Here is a 19,811-nt window from a genome sequence, read left to right on the forward strand (position 1 = left end):
TGTTCACAAATATTCAGTGATGATAAATGCATTTTAGAAATTAAGATGGTGTCTTTTAATCCTCTTTCGTTTTGTAAAGAACAGTAAAGAGAAATAAACAGTGCTTCCTCTAACAGAATGAAAAGTCAGTCAGCAGGCCATGCTGAAAACCCATTAAAATACTTCGAGTGAAACGTTCGTTGGTATTTCTAATTTCTCCACCTGCTGAATGACTTGCCAAACACAGAACGAGTTTTCTTTCTCAAAGGCTTGACCTGAATTATTGGAAATGTTCTAGGAATGTGGTTTTCAGTGGATACAATATAATGTTAAATAGAAGGATTATTTTTGAGTTTGGGATTGCCTAAACCTGCTTGGCAAATTGAATTATTCACAGTAAAAAAGACTGAAATAAAAGTAGATTGTATTAAGCTTTGTAACAAATCACAGGAACAGAGAATAGTGTGTAGCATCTTCAGTCTGATTAGTACACAGGGTAAGTGGTACAGTGCTAATTATTTTAACAGATATCCAGTACCCTAGGAAAGGCCAGGTGTGCACTAAATATTGTAATAAATGATTTATTAAAAATACTAATGTTAGGGGCTGGGGATTTAGCTCAGCGGCATAAGCACCTGCCTTGCAAGCAGACAGTCGTGAGTTCGATCCCCAGTACCGATAAAAACGAAAAAGACAAAAAAAAAAAAAAAAAAAAAAAATACTAATGTTAATATTTGATGTCGGAAAAATTACCACGTAAGTAATTATCGTAGTAGTAGAATTTTCCTCTTATAGAAGTATTTTTCACTATACTCTGTTATTTTATTAATACGCTGCATATTACATATCAAGAAATTTTAAGCTGGGATATAGGTCAGCAGCACAGTGCCTGCCTGGCAAGCATGAGGTCATGAGTTTGAATTCCGGTACTGGAAAAAAAAAAAAAAAAAAAAAAGAAAATTTTAAAATAAATTTAAAAGATCCTATAAAGAAAAAAAGCAAAACTACTCATGCATCATGTAATAAATGTATTATAAAAAACCTCAGAATTTTAACATTTCTGAATGCAATTAAAAACTGTAGAACTCACGTTTCTACCCAATAAAACACAGAGCAGATACATTTATCCATAACTAATGGCAGTAGGTAGCTTATGAACCTTGAAGAAATTACCTCATAGAATTTCACTTGTGCACAGTTGATGGCTGGAGGAAAAAATCCTAGAGAAAATTAGTATAATAATAAAGAACAAAGAGCCCCGAGCCCGGAAGAAGTGGGTGATGCAAAGGAAGAAAGAGGATGCAGGGCTGCAGGAGAGGGAGACGACAGGGGTGCGTGAGAGGGAGGGGGCGTGCACAGGGCAGCGTGGGGACCTGGGGGAAGGGCAGGGAGGCTGTGGACTGAGTGCTTCTCCAGGAGGGCGTTCTTACAGATGCCACTTCTAAACTCACTCCTAGGCTAGCTTCTGGAATTCATTTATGACATGTGCTTCCTTCATCTTGGGAAGAGATTTTGACGCCTAATATAGCCACACGTGCAAGGTCCTCTCAGAGCATGAGCTGTGGGGATAACCCTGCTTTTATAGCCGGGGGTAGCGGATGTGATGAGAGACCACTCCGCAGGGCCCTCTGCCCCGGCATGCTCACCTGCTATGGGGCTTCCTCCCAGGGCCCCAGGGCTGCCGGGGGTGACATGCGTGCAGTCTCAGTGACTCTGCTGTGAGTGGGCCTTTATGACAATAGTGATGTAGTGAATGAAGTCCCTAGCAAAGGCGCGAATGCAATGTTAGAAGTGGAAGGATGTGTGTCTCTCTGTCCTGAGACACGCTGGCAACATTTCACACTTTCAGACTTAAAACTGAAGTAATCGTATTCTGAGTCCATCACGCTTTCCCCGCTGATTTTACCTTTCTGATGCAGCCGTCGTAGTGTGGCGCATCCTGTTTCTGCCTGCTAACCCGGGTTGGAGGTGATCTTTCTGTGTCGTTTATCATCTTTTAATTTGTTTTTTATTTTAAAGAAGGTAAAACAAAACAGAACAAAGCAGATCAGAAGAAAATAATGCAAGTGACACAGATTTCAAAGCATGACAACAGGAGATCAACAGTGGATACCATAATGTCTCTTGTTTTCTTCTAAATAGTTGTCTATATCTTCATACACAATGAATTAAAACAAAATAGTATAAAACTTATCAAAACAGAAGAATAAATGCATTTCAGGCCTTCAAAACCACACAGTAGGAAAATCAACAATGGCTACCATAATGTTTCTTGTTCTCTTCAAAATAGCTGTCCATACCTTCATGAATGTTGAAATTAAACAATACAAAACAGACTAAAACCACTCTGAACAAAGTTACTGGATTTCACAGCATGATGATAGGAAATCAGCAATGGATACCATAATATCTCTCTTTCTTCAAAGTAGCTGTTCATTTCATCACACATAATATAATCGATTCTCGTAAACTGTTCAGGAAAAGTTCTAGGCATGTATAAGCTTCTACATGTATACCTAAACTTTCTGTATTAGAGGAAAAAACAAGACAAAACAGATTACTAGAAAAAGACAAAACAAAAAAGACAAATAAATAACAATAGCGAAGAGCCTAAGACATTGACACTACAGGCCTTCAAAACAAGGTGGTAGGAACAATTCTAAGGTGGTTATTTTACATAGTGATCTTTTGTGCTACAAATTCTGTAAGTTCTTGGAACAGAATAGTTAGCATTCATAGGACTGGAACAATTTTGCTTGTTTGAGTCTGGGGGTCTGAGGGACTCTTGAAGGTCATTTATCATCTTAATCAGCAGAAGCACCGCATGGGCCATCACTTAACTGGATTCTTATGTATGAGATATGACTTCTGGCAGAGGCCCCCTAGCAGCACTTAGGACCTGGGTAGATGTCCTGATTTCCTGGGGCCTCTCATCAGGTCTGGAAAACACAGAGCACCGATAATGCCTCAGGTTAGCACCCATGGGCTCAAAGAGAGTACAGTGGGAAATTTTCTAAAAATTCAAAACTGGAGGCAGACTACAACCATGCGTCAGCTGAAGGAAGTCTGTTGCTGGGACGCTGACTCAGAGGTGGAAGGGCTTCCCCTGTGCCTGAGCCATGGTCCTGGAGAGTGACAGGGACCTGTCCCCTTTGGGCACTCCAGGATTGCTTGAAGAACTAAAGGACGTCCACCTAGATTTAAGTTTCAGGTAAGCAGTGAAGATCCACTCAGCATAAGTATGCCTCATGCAATATTTGGGACATACTTTTTCTAAAACATCATGTTTTGTGTTTCAGTTTAAGCTTAACTTGCTTTCCTAAAATTCTTTTTTGCTTGCAATACCACGGATTAAACCCTGGACCTTCTCATTCAGCTATTTCTCAGCCCCCTTTTAAAATTTGTGTTTTATTTGTTGTTGTTGTTTTTGAGACATAGTTTTGCTACATTTTCTGGGACTGGGCTCTACCTCGCAATCCTCATGTCTCAGCCTTCCCGAGTCCTGGAATTACAGATGTCAACCACCCTAGCTGGCTTTGCTGTATTTCTTTCTGTTACATCTGTTGCTATTCTCTCTCTGGCTCTTGGTGTCTACATTTGTAACGTGGGAAAGTCATCCTCTCTCTTCGGCCACAGAATTGTGAGAATCAGATAAAATCTATTCTTCACGCAGCCCAAACATAGAATTCTGTACTTTTCTCTAATTATATAAGCTATTGATTTTTATTTTAGTTTCTCAAGAAGTATCTTGCTGCAGAATTATTAAAAATGAAATATATGCAAAAACTTAAATCTTCTCATTCTCAACAGAGTCTCCAAAGAGTTCTTGCTCCTTGTTAAAGGCAGTGCCTGGGCCCAGCCCCAGCCTGGGAGGGGTGGAAGGGATTCCTGTAGGGAACAGATATCTACCCCTCCCGTCCCACCTCCAAAACCTGGTGGGGCAGAGACCTGGGGATCCCGTGCCCCCTGACCCCCTGGGGGAGGAAGGAGGAGGAGCACTAGGCTCAAAGATGGAGTTCTTAGGACAGCAGGGAGCATTCAATGTGCTTCCCTTCCTATTGCCCAGCTGGAGGGAAAGCCAGGGATGGTTAGGGTCCTCCGTGATTGTCCTTTACCCAGTTTAAACATGTGGAACACGGCATCTGCTGCGCAGGTCTCCAGAGGTAAAGACCTTTGCCAGAGATGCCTGTAGAAAGTTGTGCATTTGGTATTCGCTGAAAGCTTGAATTCCCAAGTCTGTTGCTGGACTGAACCTCTGCCTGCTTTTGAATCCAGTGACTGTATCTAAGAACAGAGCTTTGAAAGTCATGGCTGTAATCCTTCCTCTTCTCCCTCCTCTTTTTCCTTTCTATTTCTCCAACCACTCCCTTCTTCCCCTTTCTCCTCTCCAGCTTGGAAGAAAAACATGCTGTATTTGTAATAAAAACAGCTTTAAATTTGGAGAAGTTTCTGGTTCTTGAAACAATAGCTTCCGACACCATTCTAGGCTTTGTTGGAATCATGCCCTACTGTGTCTGCTTCTTGGCCAGTAACCTGGTGAGAAGGTTTCCCAGGCAGGCTTGAGCACAGAGCCCTGGGGGTCCAGGACTGTAGCCTTTGCCATGCCTGCAGTCTTCGTTTGGCAGGATAACCGGGGTGACTCGCATAGCAGAAACACTGGCAGACCATGGACCGCTCCTGGCACGGTGCGCACGGACCCAGATCAGGCACAGGAAGCCTGAGTACAGCAGAGGAGGAGCCGGAGAGGTGACAGGGAGAGACTAGCCATCATTCCAGGAGGAAGGGTCCTGCCATTACCAGCACGGGGCTGGTGGCAATTACTAGCCGTGCTGTAGAGTGCGTTTAGGTAGCTGGAAGAGAATATTCTGAACGCTCTCACGGCAAGAAATGGCAAGTGAAAGGTGATGGTGCTGTATAACATTTGATCATTGTGCAAACCTATACATCAGCCAAAATTTCACACTGTAATCCACGAATCCGTATAATTAGGATGTGTCAATTAAAGGCAAAGTAAAACTTTTAAAAAGCTGGAACCCGTGTCTTATGTCATCTTCAATATGTGCTTATTAGAAAATTAGTTTCTTTATAAATTCTTTGGTGCTCTTAATTGATTTCTATTCATTAGCTTTAAAGCTATTAAAACTGCTTTCCATAACTAGCTACGTTGTGAATTCTAATGTATTGTAAAAGGAAAGCATAGGTACCAACTACTTATTTCCCTCAGTGTCTCCCGAAATTAAAACACGTAATCTGCCGTAATTGGGATTGTAATTAAGACTCATTGGCTCATTAAAATCCCAATGGAGGCGGCACTTACTATTTTCCCATAATTAGTTGCATTTATAAAGAAAAAAGCAAAAGGACGCAAAAATTTCCTCCATCCTACGTGCCGTTTCCTGACTTGTTAATCATTTTCTATTTCTCTGCCTCATTTGTTCATTCAAATGATCTGACAAGGACCTCACCTAATGCCACTCTGCATGACTCCGTGCGTTGCAGTGAGGCTGCAGGTTTCCTCCTGGGAGCTAGTTGTCCTTGAATTGTGTAGTTGTTTTCGGAAGAACAGTCTTAGAATACTTCCAGTATCATGCAGCAAATGCCCAGGGTCTTCCAAAGAAGCCTCATTATATTAAACATCAAAGAGATATTGGGTGGATTTCTAGTCAATTTTAAGGAAATCAGATCACTGTACATCCACATCCACAGTATTTCTAGAAGTAGGGTTTCCCAAGATTCTTTGCTTCATAAGTGGCATGATTTTCTTTTAATTTGGGTATTTGTGAGTGGACACATGGCCCAACTCTAAAGATATTTTACACATCCGTCAGTCACAACATAAACAAACTGTAAATTGAAGTGATTATTACTTTTCTTAATCCCAGTAATGGTTAGAACCCAATGTATGCTGTGCAGAGATGCCTTAATCAGAAGCACTTTATCAAAAGTAATTAGTGACTGACCTAACACTCACAGTGGGCTGCCATTTTTAGCTGGAGTGGACATAAGAGTGCCAGGGCCATTAACTGAAATCTACACCAAAAATATTTTTATTTTTTGCCTAAAATGATGAATTTAATTTAGAACAGTGAGGTTGGGAGTGTTGACAGGCCCATGTAAATACCTCTGTTTGCGGCTGAGTGGCGGGGTTCTGCTGAGTGGTGCACCTGCTTTGCTGTGTCCTCCTGCCACCTGTGTTAGGTGGGGAAACACACGCAGGACACATGGAAAGTCACTATTTGAGCCTTCTTACACAACCCTGAGTGGCAGAGGTGTCTCTGTAGCCACTTTTCTTTTGAACTTTTGGATAACCTCTCCTCTTATCTGACTTTGTCTTTAATTTTGACAGAGGAAGTTTATATTATTTACCCAATTTACAATCAGCTCTAGGTCCAGTTATGGTTACTTTGAATAAGTAGTTTATTTTTATGGTTTATGGGTTACAGTAATTAAATCAAATGCTAATGTGAAGATCGAAAGGTGCTTGTAATTAGACTGGGATTAATAATCCCATAAAATCTGTGAATAAGTATTACTAAAAACCTCAGTGGTTTTCAATCATAAAACAGCTTACTCTGTTTCCTTTTACTTCATATATGGCTAAGTTTCCACACCTGCCATGCAATCTTAAATGCATAGAGCTGTTTTCGCTATGCAATTAATTTTGTGTTTACTGTATTTAATTGAAGAAAATTAAAATTTTTGTCTAAAATTTATGTTCCTTGTTTTTTCTGGCATACCATATGTAAACATTCTAAATAAATATAGCACCTTTAAGTGCTAAGATAGAAGATTTAGTAGCTTGTAAAGGCAGAGAATTTATTCCTGTAAAATCATAATTTTTTTAATTCTTAGAAATATATCATTATTTTCATCTAATTGGATTTACCTTCCTGTAAAAATAAGGACCTGTTTCTTTGTCACAGTTTGGTTTTCTCGAAGCGGAATGTAACTCACATTATTTTTCAGTGAATCCTCCTGTCACTTACTTCAGGAAACTTTCTACACTCACGCTTTTCTCTGGGTCACCTACCTCCTGGCCATTTAACTGATGCATCTGTGTGGCCATTTACTGCACTGAATAGTCCACCTAGCCATGCTCCTGGTCCTTGTCAGCTGTTACCTCTGGTAATAAAAATTGATATAACATGAAAATGTTTTATATGGCACACCAGGCACTTTCAGAATTGCCAGTAAACCATGAAATCAGGCTTTTATTTTAAAAATATGATGATTTATTCTCAGCCATAACTCTGAGTATGTGTGGGTTAGTTTCCATTTCTTGTTTAGACATAGTACATCAGAGACATCAAAGTCACTTTCCCGCCAATAGAATGACATCATCTGAATATTGAGTCTCCATGCTGAGGAAACAATATTTTAGCTGGTTTTATTAATTCAATGCAGCAGAGTCTAAGCTAAGGAAGGACTAGCGAAAAGAACAAGGCCGAGCTCCTTTTCCTGAAGGAAATGAGGGACCCTGAAGATTCTATTACCAGAAAGAATTTTTCTCTAGGGCTCATATGTGGGTAAGAAAAAACTTAGGAACGTGTGAAAACGAAATCCCAGAAGAGATGAATGAATTTATTAACTAATGATGTGGAGTGCTTGCTTTCTGGGTGCTGGGACAAAGTACCCAACACCCAACTCAAAGGCAGAAGCATTTGTTTTGGGTTACCGTGTGGAGCGGTTCCAGTGCACAGTTGGCTGCTCCCAGGCAGGGCAGCGTGGCGGAGGAGAAACAGTCCATGGCATGGAGGTAGAAAGCAGGGAGAGATCAAGGGAGGAGGAGGGAGACAGACCTTCCAGCCACGCCCCTGGGGGCCCACTTCCTCCAACCAGGGTTCTTGCCCCAGCGTCACGTTTGGCCAGTGGGCTCTCCCAGTGATGACTGTCATGTAGTCATGATCCAATCACCTCCCGAAAGCCCCATCGTGAGTACCCCATGTGAATGCGTGAGACTTTGGGGGGACTTCTAAATACAAACCGTCATAACAATTTAGATTATAAGTTTTCTGGTAAAATTACACAGCTGACTTTGTCCACTTAATCTTACCTGGCTCCCTCCAAGTGCCATCCAGACCATGCAAACAGTCTCCTCCACTCACTACAAACAGTTTAGTCTTCATAACACAACCTAGTGTGCTGGTCAGGTTGCCCTGGGCTGGCCCGAAACACCTGACACCCACTGCTTAAAGGAGGGGGAAACCTGGGCCATGTTTTCAGGGTATTTGGTCAGTGGATAGCAGCCTCCAAGCCTGAGAAATCACAGCAGAAAGATGGAACAAAATCCTTAGTTCACAGCAGCTGGGCAGAGCAGCAGGGCAACAGTGGCAGACAGGACGGGGAGGACTGGATAGAGTGCCGGGGCCTCCTGGAGCCCCCACACCTGGACGCACGCTCTGAATTTCTTCTGTGGCTCCCAAGACAGTCAGACAACCCAGCCTAAGCCTCCCGCCCCTGTGGTCTCGCCCTGTTGTTTAACTCTCCCTTTGGTATCTGTGTATGTATCCTTCCTTATCTCTGGGTTCTCTGTTCCTGCGGCCCCCTCTAGTCATGTGTACCTTTTCACCCTGCTCAGAATGCAGTGCCAACACCCTTTTCCATATGACGGTTTCCCTAAGAGCAGTCTTCCTTTACTTCAGTCATCAGAGAACAATGGGAACAATGGCTCTGAGATTGCATCTTCCTCTGGAGCTATCTGCAGTGTCCCCGGCTGGCAGAGAAGATAGTTCATTAGCTATTGATCTGCTCTGCAGCCCCAACAGTGCCTCCCTTATGGAGGCTGGGACATGTTTGTGGAGTTAAGTTGGGTAAAGTTTAAGTCCTGATTATGAGTGCTAGTGCTGGGAGAAACTGCCAGAGGGGTTTCGGAAGATTCAGCTGCTGCTTGATGGATGGGACAGAAGCGCGGATGGAGCGGCGAGGGGGCAGTTAGGGTTTTCTGGTCCCCTGTCTTACACAGCCTGCGAACGCCGTTCTGTGACCCGCACAGTGTGCTACCCAGAGTTCTGAAATAAGGTCAGTTTTCTAATCCTTAGAAGTGAGTAGCAGCCTACACTGGGGAGTGCAGAAGGGTGGAAAGACGACGTGGTGTTAAAGCCCAGCTCATGTGAGCATACATGTGACTGGTTAAAAATAAGTCTTTCAAAATTAGAAAGATGCATTTGATCCTAAAAAGATTCAACAACTGGAATCTCATCTTACTAAAAGCTTTTGCATAGCGAAAGAAATCACCAGCAGGGTGAAAAGGTAACCCACAGAGTGGGAAAACATCTTAGCCAGTTGTTCTTCGGACAAAGGACTGCTGTATAGAACATATAAAGAACTGAAGAAACTCAGTCCTCCCCCGTATTTAAAGACCCAATACAAAAATGGACATCTGAACTGAGCAGACATTTCTCAGAAGAATTACAAATGGCAAATTAAATACATGAAAAAGGTTCAGCATCACTGATTAAGAGATGCAAATCAAAACAGCACTGAGAGTCCATCTCACTTCAGAAGGAATGGCCATCATTAGGAAATCAACCAAGAATAAATGCTGGCAGGACGGTGGGGAGAAAGGAGCCTTCTCCGCTGCTGGTGGGAATGTAGACTGGTGCAGCCAATATGTAACTCAGTGTGGAGACGCCTCAAAAAATTAGGACGATTTGACCCAGCTAGTTCCCTTCTTGGTATCTTCCTAAAAGAATTAAAATCATCAAAGAATTAAAATCTATATATGTGCACCCATGTGTATAGCACCACAGTTTGTAGTAACTAAATCTTGGAAACAGCCCAAATGCCCATCAACCAATGAGTGGATAAAGAAGATGTGTGTTTTTATACAATGAAATAGTACTCAGCCATAAAAAAGATGAACTTGAGACATTGATAGCCAAGTGCCTGAACCTGGAGACCATACTCTTAAGTGAGATAAATCGGGCACATGTAAGTACCGCGTTCTCTCTCTGGTATGTGAAACTGAAAGTATAAATAAGAATCAAAATGTATAATAGATACTGTGAAGTAGGAAGTAATTGTTCCAATAGAGGAATTTAGGGGAATGGAAGGAAGAGAAAAAATGGGGGAAAAAGGATATAATGGAAACAAAGCCTTGCAAGTTAGGAGGGCGGAAGGAGTTAAAGGAAGGGAAGGGAGTTGGGAAAAAAGGAGCCAAGATGTCCACCCTCGGGGGCAGATTCCCTGGGACACATGAGGTCATCATGCGCATCTAAATTGTACCAATAAGCAATTGGAAAAGAAACATGATTCGCAGTATTAACTGAAGCACCATAACTGGTGCTGTGGGGGTCTAGTAACAGTCTCTCCACCGCAGGGCAGAGCTTCCTGACAGCTAAAGTGAAAGACGAACATTGCCTGTTAACTTTTTGGCGGTTGAACCATAAAATGGCCCTGAAATCTGTATATTTTCTGCAGTGCTCTGAGTTACTGTTCAGGTGAGCACTCGTGGAAGCTGGTGGGTGACTTGACAGCTGCCTGAGCTCACCTTTGGTGCTCGGTGGGCCAGAGCAGCTTCCCCGAAGAGTTAGTGGAGAAACCCAGGTTATCTTTCATCTGGGAAAAGCGTCTCCAGGGAGTTCGGAAATGAGCTGCCCACAGTGGGCCCTTCCGGTCCTCTGTCCTGCCACCCAAGTCTCCCGGGATCCAGAGGCGGTCTGCCGCAAGCAGCTCTTTATTTTTCTGAGGGGTTTGAGAAGCTGTGATTTGCTTTCGTGGCCTGTAGTTCCACTGCGCACGATTATGAAGCTGGTTATTTCAGGGAATTGCTGTGTATGCTTATTGTCTGCTTTACTTTAGGATCTGCCATAATTCTGATATAAATAACTTCTATAAATTCAGATATAAATAGCCATATTCTTATATGAATAACATACCACTGAAACACCACAGTGGGATTTTAAACGTTAATTAGTAACATCACAGTAGAAATTATATTTTACCATAATAGAACTATCTTAATTTAGTCTACTCATGAGCTATTAAAAGCAAATATCTCATAGAGCTCATTAATGACTATTAATATTTTTAAATATAAACCACCAAAGATTGTATGTTACATTACATTTTAATGATCTGCTTCATAATGTAAATTATACCTTTATATTTTTGTCTGGAAAGAAAAATACACATTTCATGGAGTGTAGTAATTCCGATCAGGTCATTTCACTTAGCAGTTGTGTCAGGGGAGCAGAAATGCTAGATGATTGTGCTAGTGGAGAGTGGCTTTCAGGTCCTGTTGTCACTCATCACACCTTAGCTTCCCCTCCTCGCTGCAGCCCCGAGATTGGCAGCGCCCGCTTATCTTACCTCTCTGCATTTCCGATCAACAACTGTGTCAGTCCCGTGCAATCAGGGAAGAGGAAAACCACACAGTGCTTGCAGCAGGGCAAGCTTATTTGTACATGAAGAGTTACTGACTGCCGTAGTGAGCGGGGTGCCGAGGCACTCCCTAGAATCACAGGGAACAGCAGGTTAACATCCTGTCATCTATCCCTGCAGGTAACAAGCCCCCTAAGACTGAGAGGGCCCCAAAGTCCTCATCCTCCCGCCCCCATCAGACACAAAAGCCTTCATGGAGAGGGTGTAGTGGTGGCTACCAAGGCAGCGAGGTCGCTGTGCTGACCCACTGGTGGCATCCACTGGGAATCCACCATCAGGGCCCAGGTGCCCCCTGGAAGCTCTGCCACAGACACGCCTGGGTATCACTGCTGGCCTTGGGGGCTGTCCAGCAGGGGACGGATGCCAGGAAAGCTGCAGGTGTCCTCAGAGCCCACAAGCGTCAAGCCACAGTTGGGACAAAGTCTTTTCTCCCTCAGTGTCCCCACATCTGTGCAGGACTGGGAGCAGTGCCAGCTCAGACTGAAGACCCTGACCCCTTACCAAGGCTGCATTAGGAACTGAGGGGAAGTAACTGACACCCCCAATGCGTGGTACTAAAATGTGGGCTCTATAGTAGTCACTGCTACATGAAGTTGGGGTCCAGTGTCAGAGAAGTGTTTGGAAGTGAACTGCTGTGACCGCCAGCTGGGCTGTGGCACCATCTGAGGGGTCATGGCGGGCGAGACATTTTACACTGCTGGCACTCAGTATCTGCTGATACAGACTGAAAGACTTGACATAAAACAAATTTACCGTATCCCTTACACGGGCTGTGTCAGTAATTGGATCTTGGGGGAGTGCTCTATTTAAACGCGCTGTTTCATGGAAATGTGATTAGTCATTTAAACTGAATAAATCATCTGACTACATTGCCCCTAATAGGGAGGAAATTTCACAGCCAAGGAGGGACTTACTTGTATATATTTTCTGACGTAGGCTAATGGGCCAAATTATCTTAGTTGGCTAATAAATCTGACTCCCTGTAAAGTTCTCCCTGATTTCCATAGTTTCTCAATAAAGAAAAGGGGAAAGTAGATCGTGCTTCAGAAGCCTTGTGGATTAGCAGGATTCCTGAGTTATGCGTCTAAACAGGTGTGAAAAGAGACACTTCTCCAGTGTAGTCACCATCGAATTCATCCGTATTTATTTTTCTCCACGAGTCTAAAGTGTGCACACCTCTACAGCTTTGTGAAGCATTCTAACTAAAGTAATTAAATTAGAATAAGTATAAATTAATTGCACTTAAAAATCAATATAATTAGATAAGAAATTTTTTCTGATTAGTATTAAGCGATCAAGGCTGTAAAACTAACCCAGCTCACTGCCTATTTTTAGCTCAGCTCACATCATTCAAATAGATTTAAAGAAAATGGTTTTGATGGAGTTGTTCTCATTAGAGTTTAACTTCTTCATCGTCCTTTCAACCTAGATTGGCTGTTATCAAATATGAATGTGAAAGTTATCAAATCACGCTATTTTATGATACCAAGCTTATAAAAACTCTTATAGACCGAGTCAGAGTCGTATTGAATGCAAATATAAGGATCAGATAAATGAAAGCAACATTTCCACCAGCGGCACGTATACTTTCTGCAAAGCGACATTGTCAGGTTAAACGAGAAGAGGAACTGGGTGGCCTCCACGTGTCGGGTAAACCTGTAGTTGATTCTCACACGCTGAGGAGCACAGCCTGACGGGGCTGCTTTTCTCTCTCGGTGCTGTGAAAGACACGACAGTGCAGGAAGAAAAGCGGGGCCTCCCTTGGAGCTCTGCAGTAAATGAAGGGAATTTTGCGTCGGAGGCATTTGGTGCTTTTTTGAGTTTTACAGTGTTTTTGTAGAGCAGCTCTAATGTTTTGATGTGATTTCTGTATTTTACTTTTTAGCTTCTCCATGGGTGGATAACAGCAGAACTCCAAACAAGATTGACCTTTATGATGTACGCCGGAGACCATGGTAAGGATTTTACACTAACGATAAAAAATAAATAAGGAAATAGAGAGAGACCAAAGGAGGTCCTGGCTTTTTGTTTCCGTTATTAGGATGAGATATGGGGAGTGTAACTGAAGGTGGAGGGCAGGAGAGTTGAGGGCTGTGAGGGCTGTTGTTGGCACAGGGGGCAGAGTTTATCTCAGAGGACCCCCTTTATCTGGGAGCTCTCACTCCCTGTAGCCAGCGGGGGTCTTACAGGACTGCTGGGTTACTCTCAGGACCCCAGCAGGGGGTTGATGAAGGCTAGGACAGCTTTCACCTCTGGCTGCGAATTAATGAGAACTGACCCCAAGGTAGGAGCTGCCCTGGGTTAGACTTGCACGGCTTAGGGTTTGCTTTTTCCTGAAGAATTTGTACTTGTTCCCCGCAATTTAGGGCAACTCATTCTCCTGGTGCAGAGCTTGGAAAACACCAATAAGCCATAGTTGGACTCAGTGGGAAACAGTTGTTCATTTGGGGACATTGTACCAGTACTTGGGCTTCCAGTGTTCTAAAAGTATGTTCACTGTAAGATACTGCTTCCTTGCCGTGTCCCTCTAGGAACAGCACGGTGTTTTGTACTCTCCTCTTTTCTTAGCAGTGCCTCTGTGTGCATGTTCATGACCAGAGACCCTTTGCTTCACGCAGAAGTGCACTGTGTGGTAACTGTGTAAAGACTGCTCTGTGCCTGGGTATTTAGGTTACTCTGCATTTCCCGCTGGGGTTCAGGAGAATTCTAGGTGCACACTTGTTGATTCAAAGGATGGGCTTGCGAGGCATTTCAGAGCCCTGCTAAGGGTCCCAGGGGTGACCTCCATGAGTCCCAACAGCATGACCCCTCCTCGTGGCAGTATTTCTCCTGTGTGTCACACTGCTAGTGGGGACAAAGCCACTGTGTCACTGGTTTGGGTTTAGAAATGGATCCTCTGGGGAGAAACTTAGAGACTAGAAGCCAGCAGCCAGGGGAAGACTGGGTGCTGTGCCTGGCTCCTCCCGGTGGGAAGCACCCATGGACACACAGAGGCAGCGCAAGGGAGAAGGGGCCCCTGTGCCAGGGGTCACTTGTCACGCTGCCTGCAACCCTCCCTGGGAAACAGGCAGGGGTTGGGGTGAGCTCCACTGCTTTGTGGATGAGAAGGTCCAGGCTGACACCCTGTGCCACCGCTGTCTGGAAGCCCCCAGGGAGGCTCCCGGCAGGCCCCCCGAGTCCTGGCTGTGGAGAGCTGGGCTTAGCCTCTGATCGGTCTGTGAGCAGCGGCCCGAGCACTGGGGTCACTGAGGTCCAGCTTTCCCGCAGCCAGGGAGCCATCAGCATAATACCCAGAGTCGCAATGCAGTGCCGCGATCCCAGCTAGTGGGGCTGTGGCTGAATCTGAGAATCAGCATCTTAAACTCACCTGCTGGCTGGTTCTTGGTGGGACACGGTAGAGTCCTGAGAATCCTCACTTGAAAGGGTTGGTGATAGCATTTCATATACAATTTTAGTTTCCTTGTTGGCCTATTGTGTTTATCTTTTTGTTGATGTTACTCTTTTTAGATCCCTAAACCACTTTTTATTTAATTCTTTTAAAATTTTTGAATCAGGGGTCTCACTATATAGTTCAGGCTGGCCTTGAATTCATAGCAATCCTCCTGCCTCAGCCTCCCAAGTGCTGGGATTACAGGCAAGCCCTAAGCTACTTTTTAAAACTGCTTAAGCCACCTATTTATTTTATTTTATTTTTTGTCTTCAGTAGTAAGACGATCTGTTATTTGATGACGTTAGGTCTGTGGTTAGTGACTGAGTTTGGGAAAATATGTTTCCTATAATTTCAGTTATATACCAGTTATTTTCTCATGAAAAAAGTCCTTCTGCAAGTTAATTTCCCCCAATATTTACATTAGCCTCCATCTTTTTTATAAATAAATGGAAAACATACTCTAAATGTCGCATCTTGGGGCTCTCAGTGTTGTGTTTGAGGGAGCCTTTGGAAGCTGACACTACAATAAAACCGTTCTGTGCAAGACGGAATAGCGCTAGTTTTTTGCTGAGAACTTAGCTCAGAGCCCTGTAAGTGGCAGTGTGACAGTGCGGATGTTTGATGCACTGCGGGAGAGAAACCTTCCGTGTCCTTGTTCCTTTCAGGTATATCCAGGGCGCAGCCTCTCCCAAGGACATGCTCATTCTGGTGGACGTGTGAGTAGCGTTACGTTCTGTATGGTGAGAGGGTGAGCGGATCTGTACGTGGCCCTAGTGTGTCAGGCCTAAGAAATACATGATGGGGTAAAAAAAACCCCAATAATTATGATAGTTTTGTATCCAGAAATGCCATATTAAGATAATAGAAACCAGCAAAAACTGCTTGATTGGAATGAGGAGAACCACAATGGCAAATGATGGCATTGTTCTAAAAATCAGAGTCTTTTGAAAAATTATTGATTGGCTTCCAATTTTTGCTTTATGTTGAGGACAGTATTAAAACACAGAGTCGCTAAAACCAAGCAGTTCCTGATACAACAAAAAGCAAAGGAAACAAAACAAACTCATTCAGCAGGCACTTAGTGATTAGTGAGTCAGTTAATGTTTAGGGGTTTGTCCTCAAAGTCAGTATTAAGCACCTGAAATATCTGCACCTGGGCTTTTTCAATGCAAGAAAAACATCTGTAGAGATTTTTTCACTTTGGCCCTTTTGCTTATTTACTCCCTTGCTTTAAGTTAAGGTGCACATGAGAGCGTGCGCACCAGTGCCTGGCGACAGCTCGCAGAAGAGAGGGTCACAGAGGGGGCAGTCAATGGAGACACGAAAGAAAACTGAGCCCTGAGTCCCGGAGCCTGAGGGCTGCAGGGCGCAGAAGGGGTATGGTGGCCCAACATGTAGCATCATGGTTGCCAGGTGGCCATGTAGTCACTGGCCTAGGCCAGTCCCCAGGGGCTCCTGGACAAGGACTCTGCCACCCATCTGGGCTTGCTTCTAACCTGACTGCCAAGCCACTGCTTAATACATCTTCCTTTTTTTAATTTAAGATTTAAAAGACACAGAAAAGAAAAGCAAAAAGCAATACAGACAAACAAAAACTACAAGAAACCAAATACAATAACAGTATAGGTTTAGAAAACAAGATGGTAGGGATTTTGACAATGGTTGTAATATTGTGTATTGTTACCTTCAAGGGGGTTGCTTAGATTAACAGATATAGACATGTAAAACTGATCTAAGCATATGATTATTAACTGTTCTTTTCCAATAACTAATACAATTAGTAGTATAGTCAGTTTAGCTATCATGTATGTGTGTCTTTTCTTTCTTTCCTTCGTTCCCTTATTCCAATTACTTTTCCTCTTTGAACAGTTTCTTGCCCTTACACAGTGTTCTCTGTAGATTTTGGAGCATGCATAATTTTATTTTTTTATTTTATTATTATTATTTATTTATTTTTGGTACTGGGGATCAAACTCATGACCTTGGGCTTGCCAGGCAGGCGCTTACGCCACCTAGCTAAACCCCCAGCCACGTATATAATTTTAATTCACCTTCCTGCATGAGCAAATGTGCCGTGAGTGTCCATCTGTATATTTTAAAAGTTGTCACTTGCCATATAGCATTAACCTGTCATTAAGAAATGCATACTGGGGGCTGGGAATTTAGCTCAGCAGCATAAGCACCTGCCTTGCAAGCACGCAGTCCTGAGTTCGATCCCCGGTACCGATAAAAAAAAAAAAAAAAAAAAGAAAAAAAGAAAAGAAAAGATATGCATACTGACTTTGGCAGGCAAGGAAAGCAGTGCTTCTTATGGTTTCCGCTCTGCCCAGAGATCTTTTCCTTTTGATTTTTTTCTAGTGGTTACTTAGGATAACTGTGTTAGTTGAGTGTGATGTACATGGTCTAGAACTCTGCTTCATGGTGTGTCCACTGAGTAATGTGCCGTTTCTCTCCTCACAGGAGTGGCAGTGTCAGCGGCTTGACGCTGAAACTGATCCGAACGTCGGTCTCTGAAATGCTCGAGACGCTCTCCGATGATGACTTTGTGAACGTCGCCTCTGTAAGTAGGAGATGATTGCATTTCTTGAGTTCCCTCTTCAAATCTTGATTGTGTCCGGAGGATCTCTGGTGCTCCCTCAGGGCTGCCCCACTGCGCTGTCCCCCTGGTCACTCAGTCCTCCCTTCTGTGCCAGTTCCCGAGTGGGGACCCTGCATGGAGTCACGGACATGGACAGCACAAGGGAAAAGCAGTGTGCGGATTCTCCTTACTCGGGGGCCGGGGCAGGTAAAGCAAACCCCCACACTGTGGATGCCTGGGGGGCTCCCAGCAGCCATCTGGGCAGATTTCCAAAGCAATTTGCTACCCGCCGAAAAGTCACTTTTGGACAAATAGCCATCGTGCATTATGACCCAAGCGTCTTTTTTCTTTTTTGTAAATAATACAAGAACCAACAGGCAGTTGAATGAGCTCAGAACTGTTTTATGTTTCTTACATCTAGAAAACACTGAACTCTGAACCAGTGAAAACACCAGTGGGTATCAGCACGTCTCGTTTTACTTCACAGAATTTAGGCAGAGTATTGCCTGCCTTGCATTTTCCAGGAGCTGTAACTGCACACTGAAGTGGTTAGGGGCATAGTGATGTCGCTGGAGAGCTGGACACAGCAGTGAGGCTGCTTTGTATTGGACGTTAGAGAACGGATCTGTCTCTGAACTCGCTTGGGAGGGAGGTGTCAGGTGCGCGTCCGGGATGGGTTTTTCTCTTTTGCCTGGAAGAGGAGGGTGAAGGAGAGGCAGGGACCTGATAGAATCATTTGTGTGCTGAAGCTGCAGGTAACTAGTTGGTGACGTTTACTAAGGCTCTCTGTGAAACGTGTTTAATGAGCTACTTCTGAATAAGGGTAGCTACAGTAAACAGAACCCATTATCTAGGATACAAGAGACTAGAAAATTCCTCAGAGGTGACGTGGTTCCCCGGGGGAACAAAGTGGAGGTATTTCATAGTTCAAAGAAACTATAAGGAACACTGTGGATTCTTTCCATGTGGTCGGAGCTGGGCGTCCCACACAGGAAGAAGGAGACTGTAGGAGCTGTCCATCCTCCACACCAAAGCTCTCTGCTTCATGGAAACCTCAGGAACCCCTGTGCTAGCTGTCATCCTGGATGTTTTTAGTAGAGTTTGATCCTGTATAAAATCTCTGGTTTATGGTAGTCTGATTTTATAGTCTGACCCCATGTGTTAGCTCACCACTTATTTCAAAAGAATATGATTTAGCTTCACTTGTCTGTAAACATGTAAATGATAGGAGCATTGGGATAATCACTAATAAAATACTGTCCTTGGTTAGCAAGGAGAAAAATTTACACACAATGTACAGCACATTTGGCATGACTTCTTAAATTTATATGAAAGCAGCCCATCTCCACATCTTCTGGCTTCCTCCATACTAAACTTGGATCATGGTTTGGAGCTGCTGGTTTATCAGGGTGGTGATCACAGGACACACGACTGGGTGACCTTCAGGGAGCCAGGCAGGGAAGGTGGAAGCCAGCTACAGGATCTCAGTTACACTGAAGGGAACTTCACTCTGCTACTGGACTCTGGAATCACACAGGACGGTCACTTCAGAACCATCCTGCCCATGTTTGGTACCCTCTTCTGCACAGCTGGGAAGGGCAGACTCTGACCACAGAGGAAGTGGTAAACAACAGCTGTGGATGCCAGCACTGAAGAGCAGGCTGGGCCAGTCTGTCTAACCCATTGCAGACTGGTGGCAGTGTTTAAAAATTAGACTAACACGGTTCACCAGGAGGTGGGCTTCCAGGATTAAAAACAAGATCAGAATTTACTTTTACTTTGTTTCTTTTTATCTTTAGTATATGTTTGGAATATATTGCAATTCTAACCATGGATCATTTATCCTCCCTACCCCACTGCCCTCCCCGGCATTCATTCCCATGTTAGTCCTCCCTGGTCAGCCCTTGGCTGGTGCTCTACCTGGTGGGGTGGACCCGGATGTTTTCCCAGAAACCTGTGACTCCGTGGGCCTGGGCCATTCAAAGGAGGGTCTTCGGCAGCTGTTCATTCATAGCTACCCTGACCATCAGTGCTCTGAGTACCATGACTGGTTCTCCTCTGCATTTTGTGGCAGCAATCCTCATGAGAATTTCCTTTTTTTAAACTTGTTGATCTGCTGCTATGTGAAGCTTGACATATCCAAATAGTAACTGTAGATTTAGGTTTAGTGAAAGCCATAGGCTCACAAGAACATTCCAACCCCCCCACCACACATGCGCCCTTGAAAAGTGTACCATATGTTTCTGCAGAGCCTAAAGTCATAGGGACAGGAAGTGGATCATGTCCCATGATAGTGACAGGCAGGCACCATCTCCTCCCCACTGGGTTCTGTGCTTCTCACATGCACGTGTTCTGGTTTTTTGCAGGCAGAGCTAAGCAGTAGTAGAAACCCTTTACTGTAGAATTTGGCAGTTCTCATGATGAAAACGCCCCATTGCCAGG

At 43.9% G+C, this 19,811-nt stretch overlaps 1 protein-coding gene across 4 annotated transcripts in view; it reads left to right on the plus strand.

The window, feature by feature from the left end:
* Cacna2d1 (calcium voltage-gated channel auxiliary subunit alpha2delta 1) overlaps window positions 1-19,811 on the plus strand; it is a 401,933-nt gene that overhangs the window by 289,941 nt on the left and 92,181 nt on the right. For all 4 annotated transcript variants that reach the window (XM_063237508.1, XM_063237510.1, XM_063237511.1 and 1 more), the window contains exons 8-10: window positions 13,247-13,316; window positions 15,457-15,507; window positions 17,252-17,351. In XM_063237508.1, the coding sequence (XP_063093578.1) occupies window positions 13,247-13,316; window positions 15,457-15,507; window positions 17,252-17,351 (221 nt within the window). The remainder of the gene's footprint in view (window positions 1-13,246; window positions 13,317-15,456; window positions 15,508-17,251; window positions 17,352-19,811) is intronic.

The sequence above is a fragment of the Cavia porcellus genome, unplaced genomic scaffold, assembly GCF_034190915.1.
Source record: "Cavia porcellus strain 051 isolate PalLab524CR breed Dunkin Hartley unplaced genomic scaffold, mCavPor4.1 scaffold_2, whole genome shotgun sequence".
Taxonomy (NCBI): domain Eukaryota; kingdom Metazoa; phylum Chordata; class Mammalia; order Rodentia; family Caviidae; genus Cavia; species Cavia porcellus.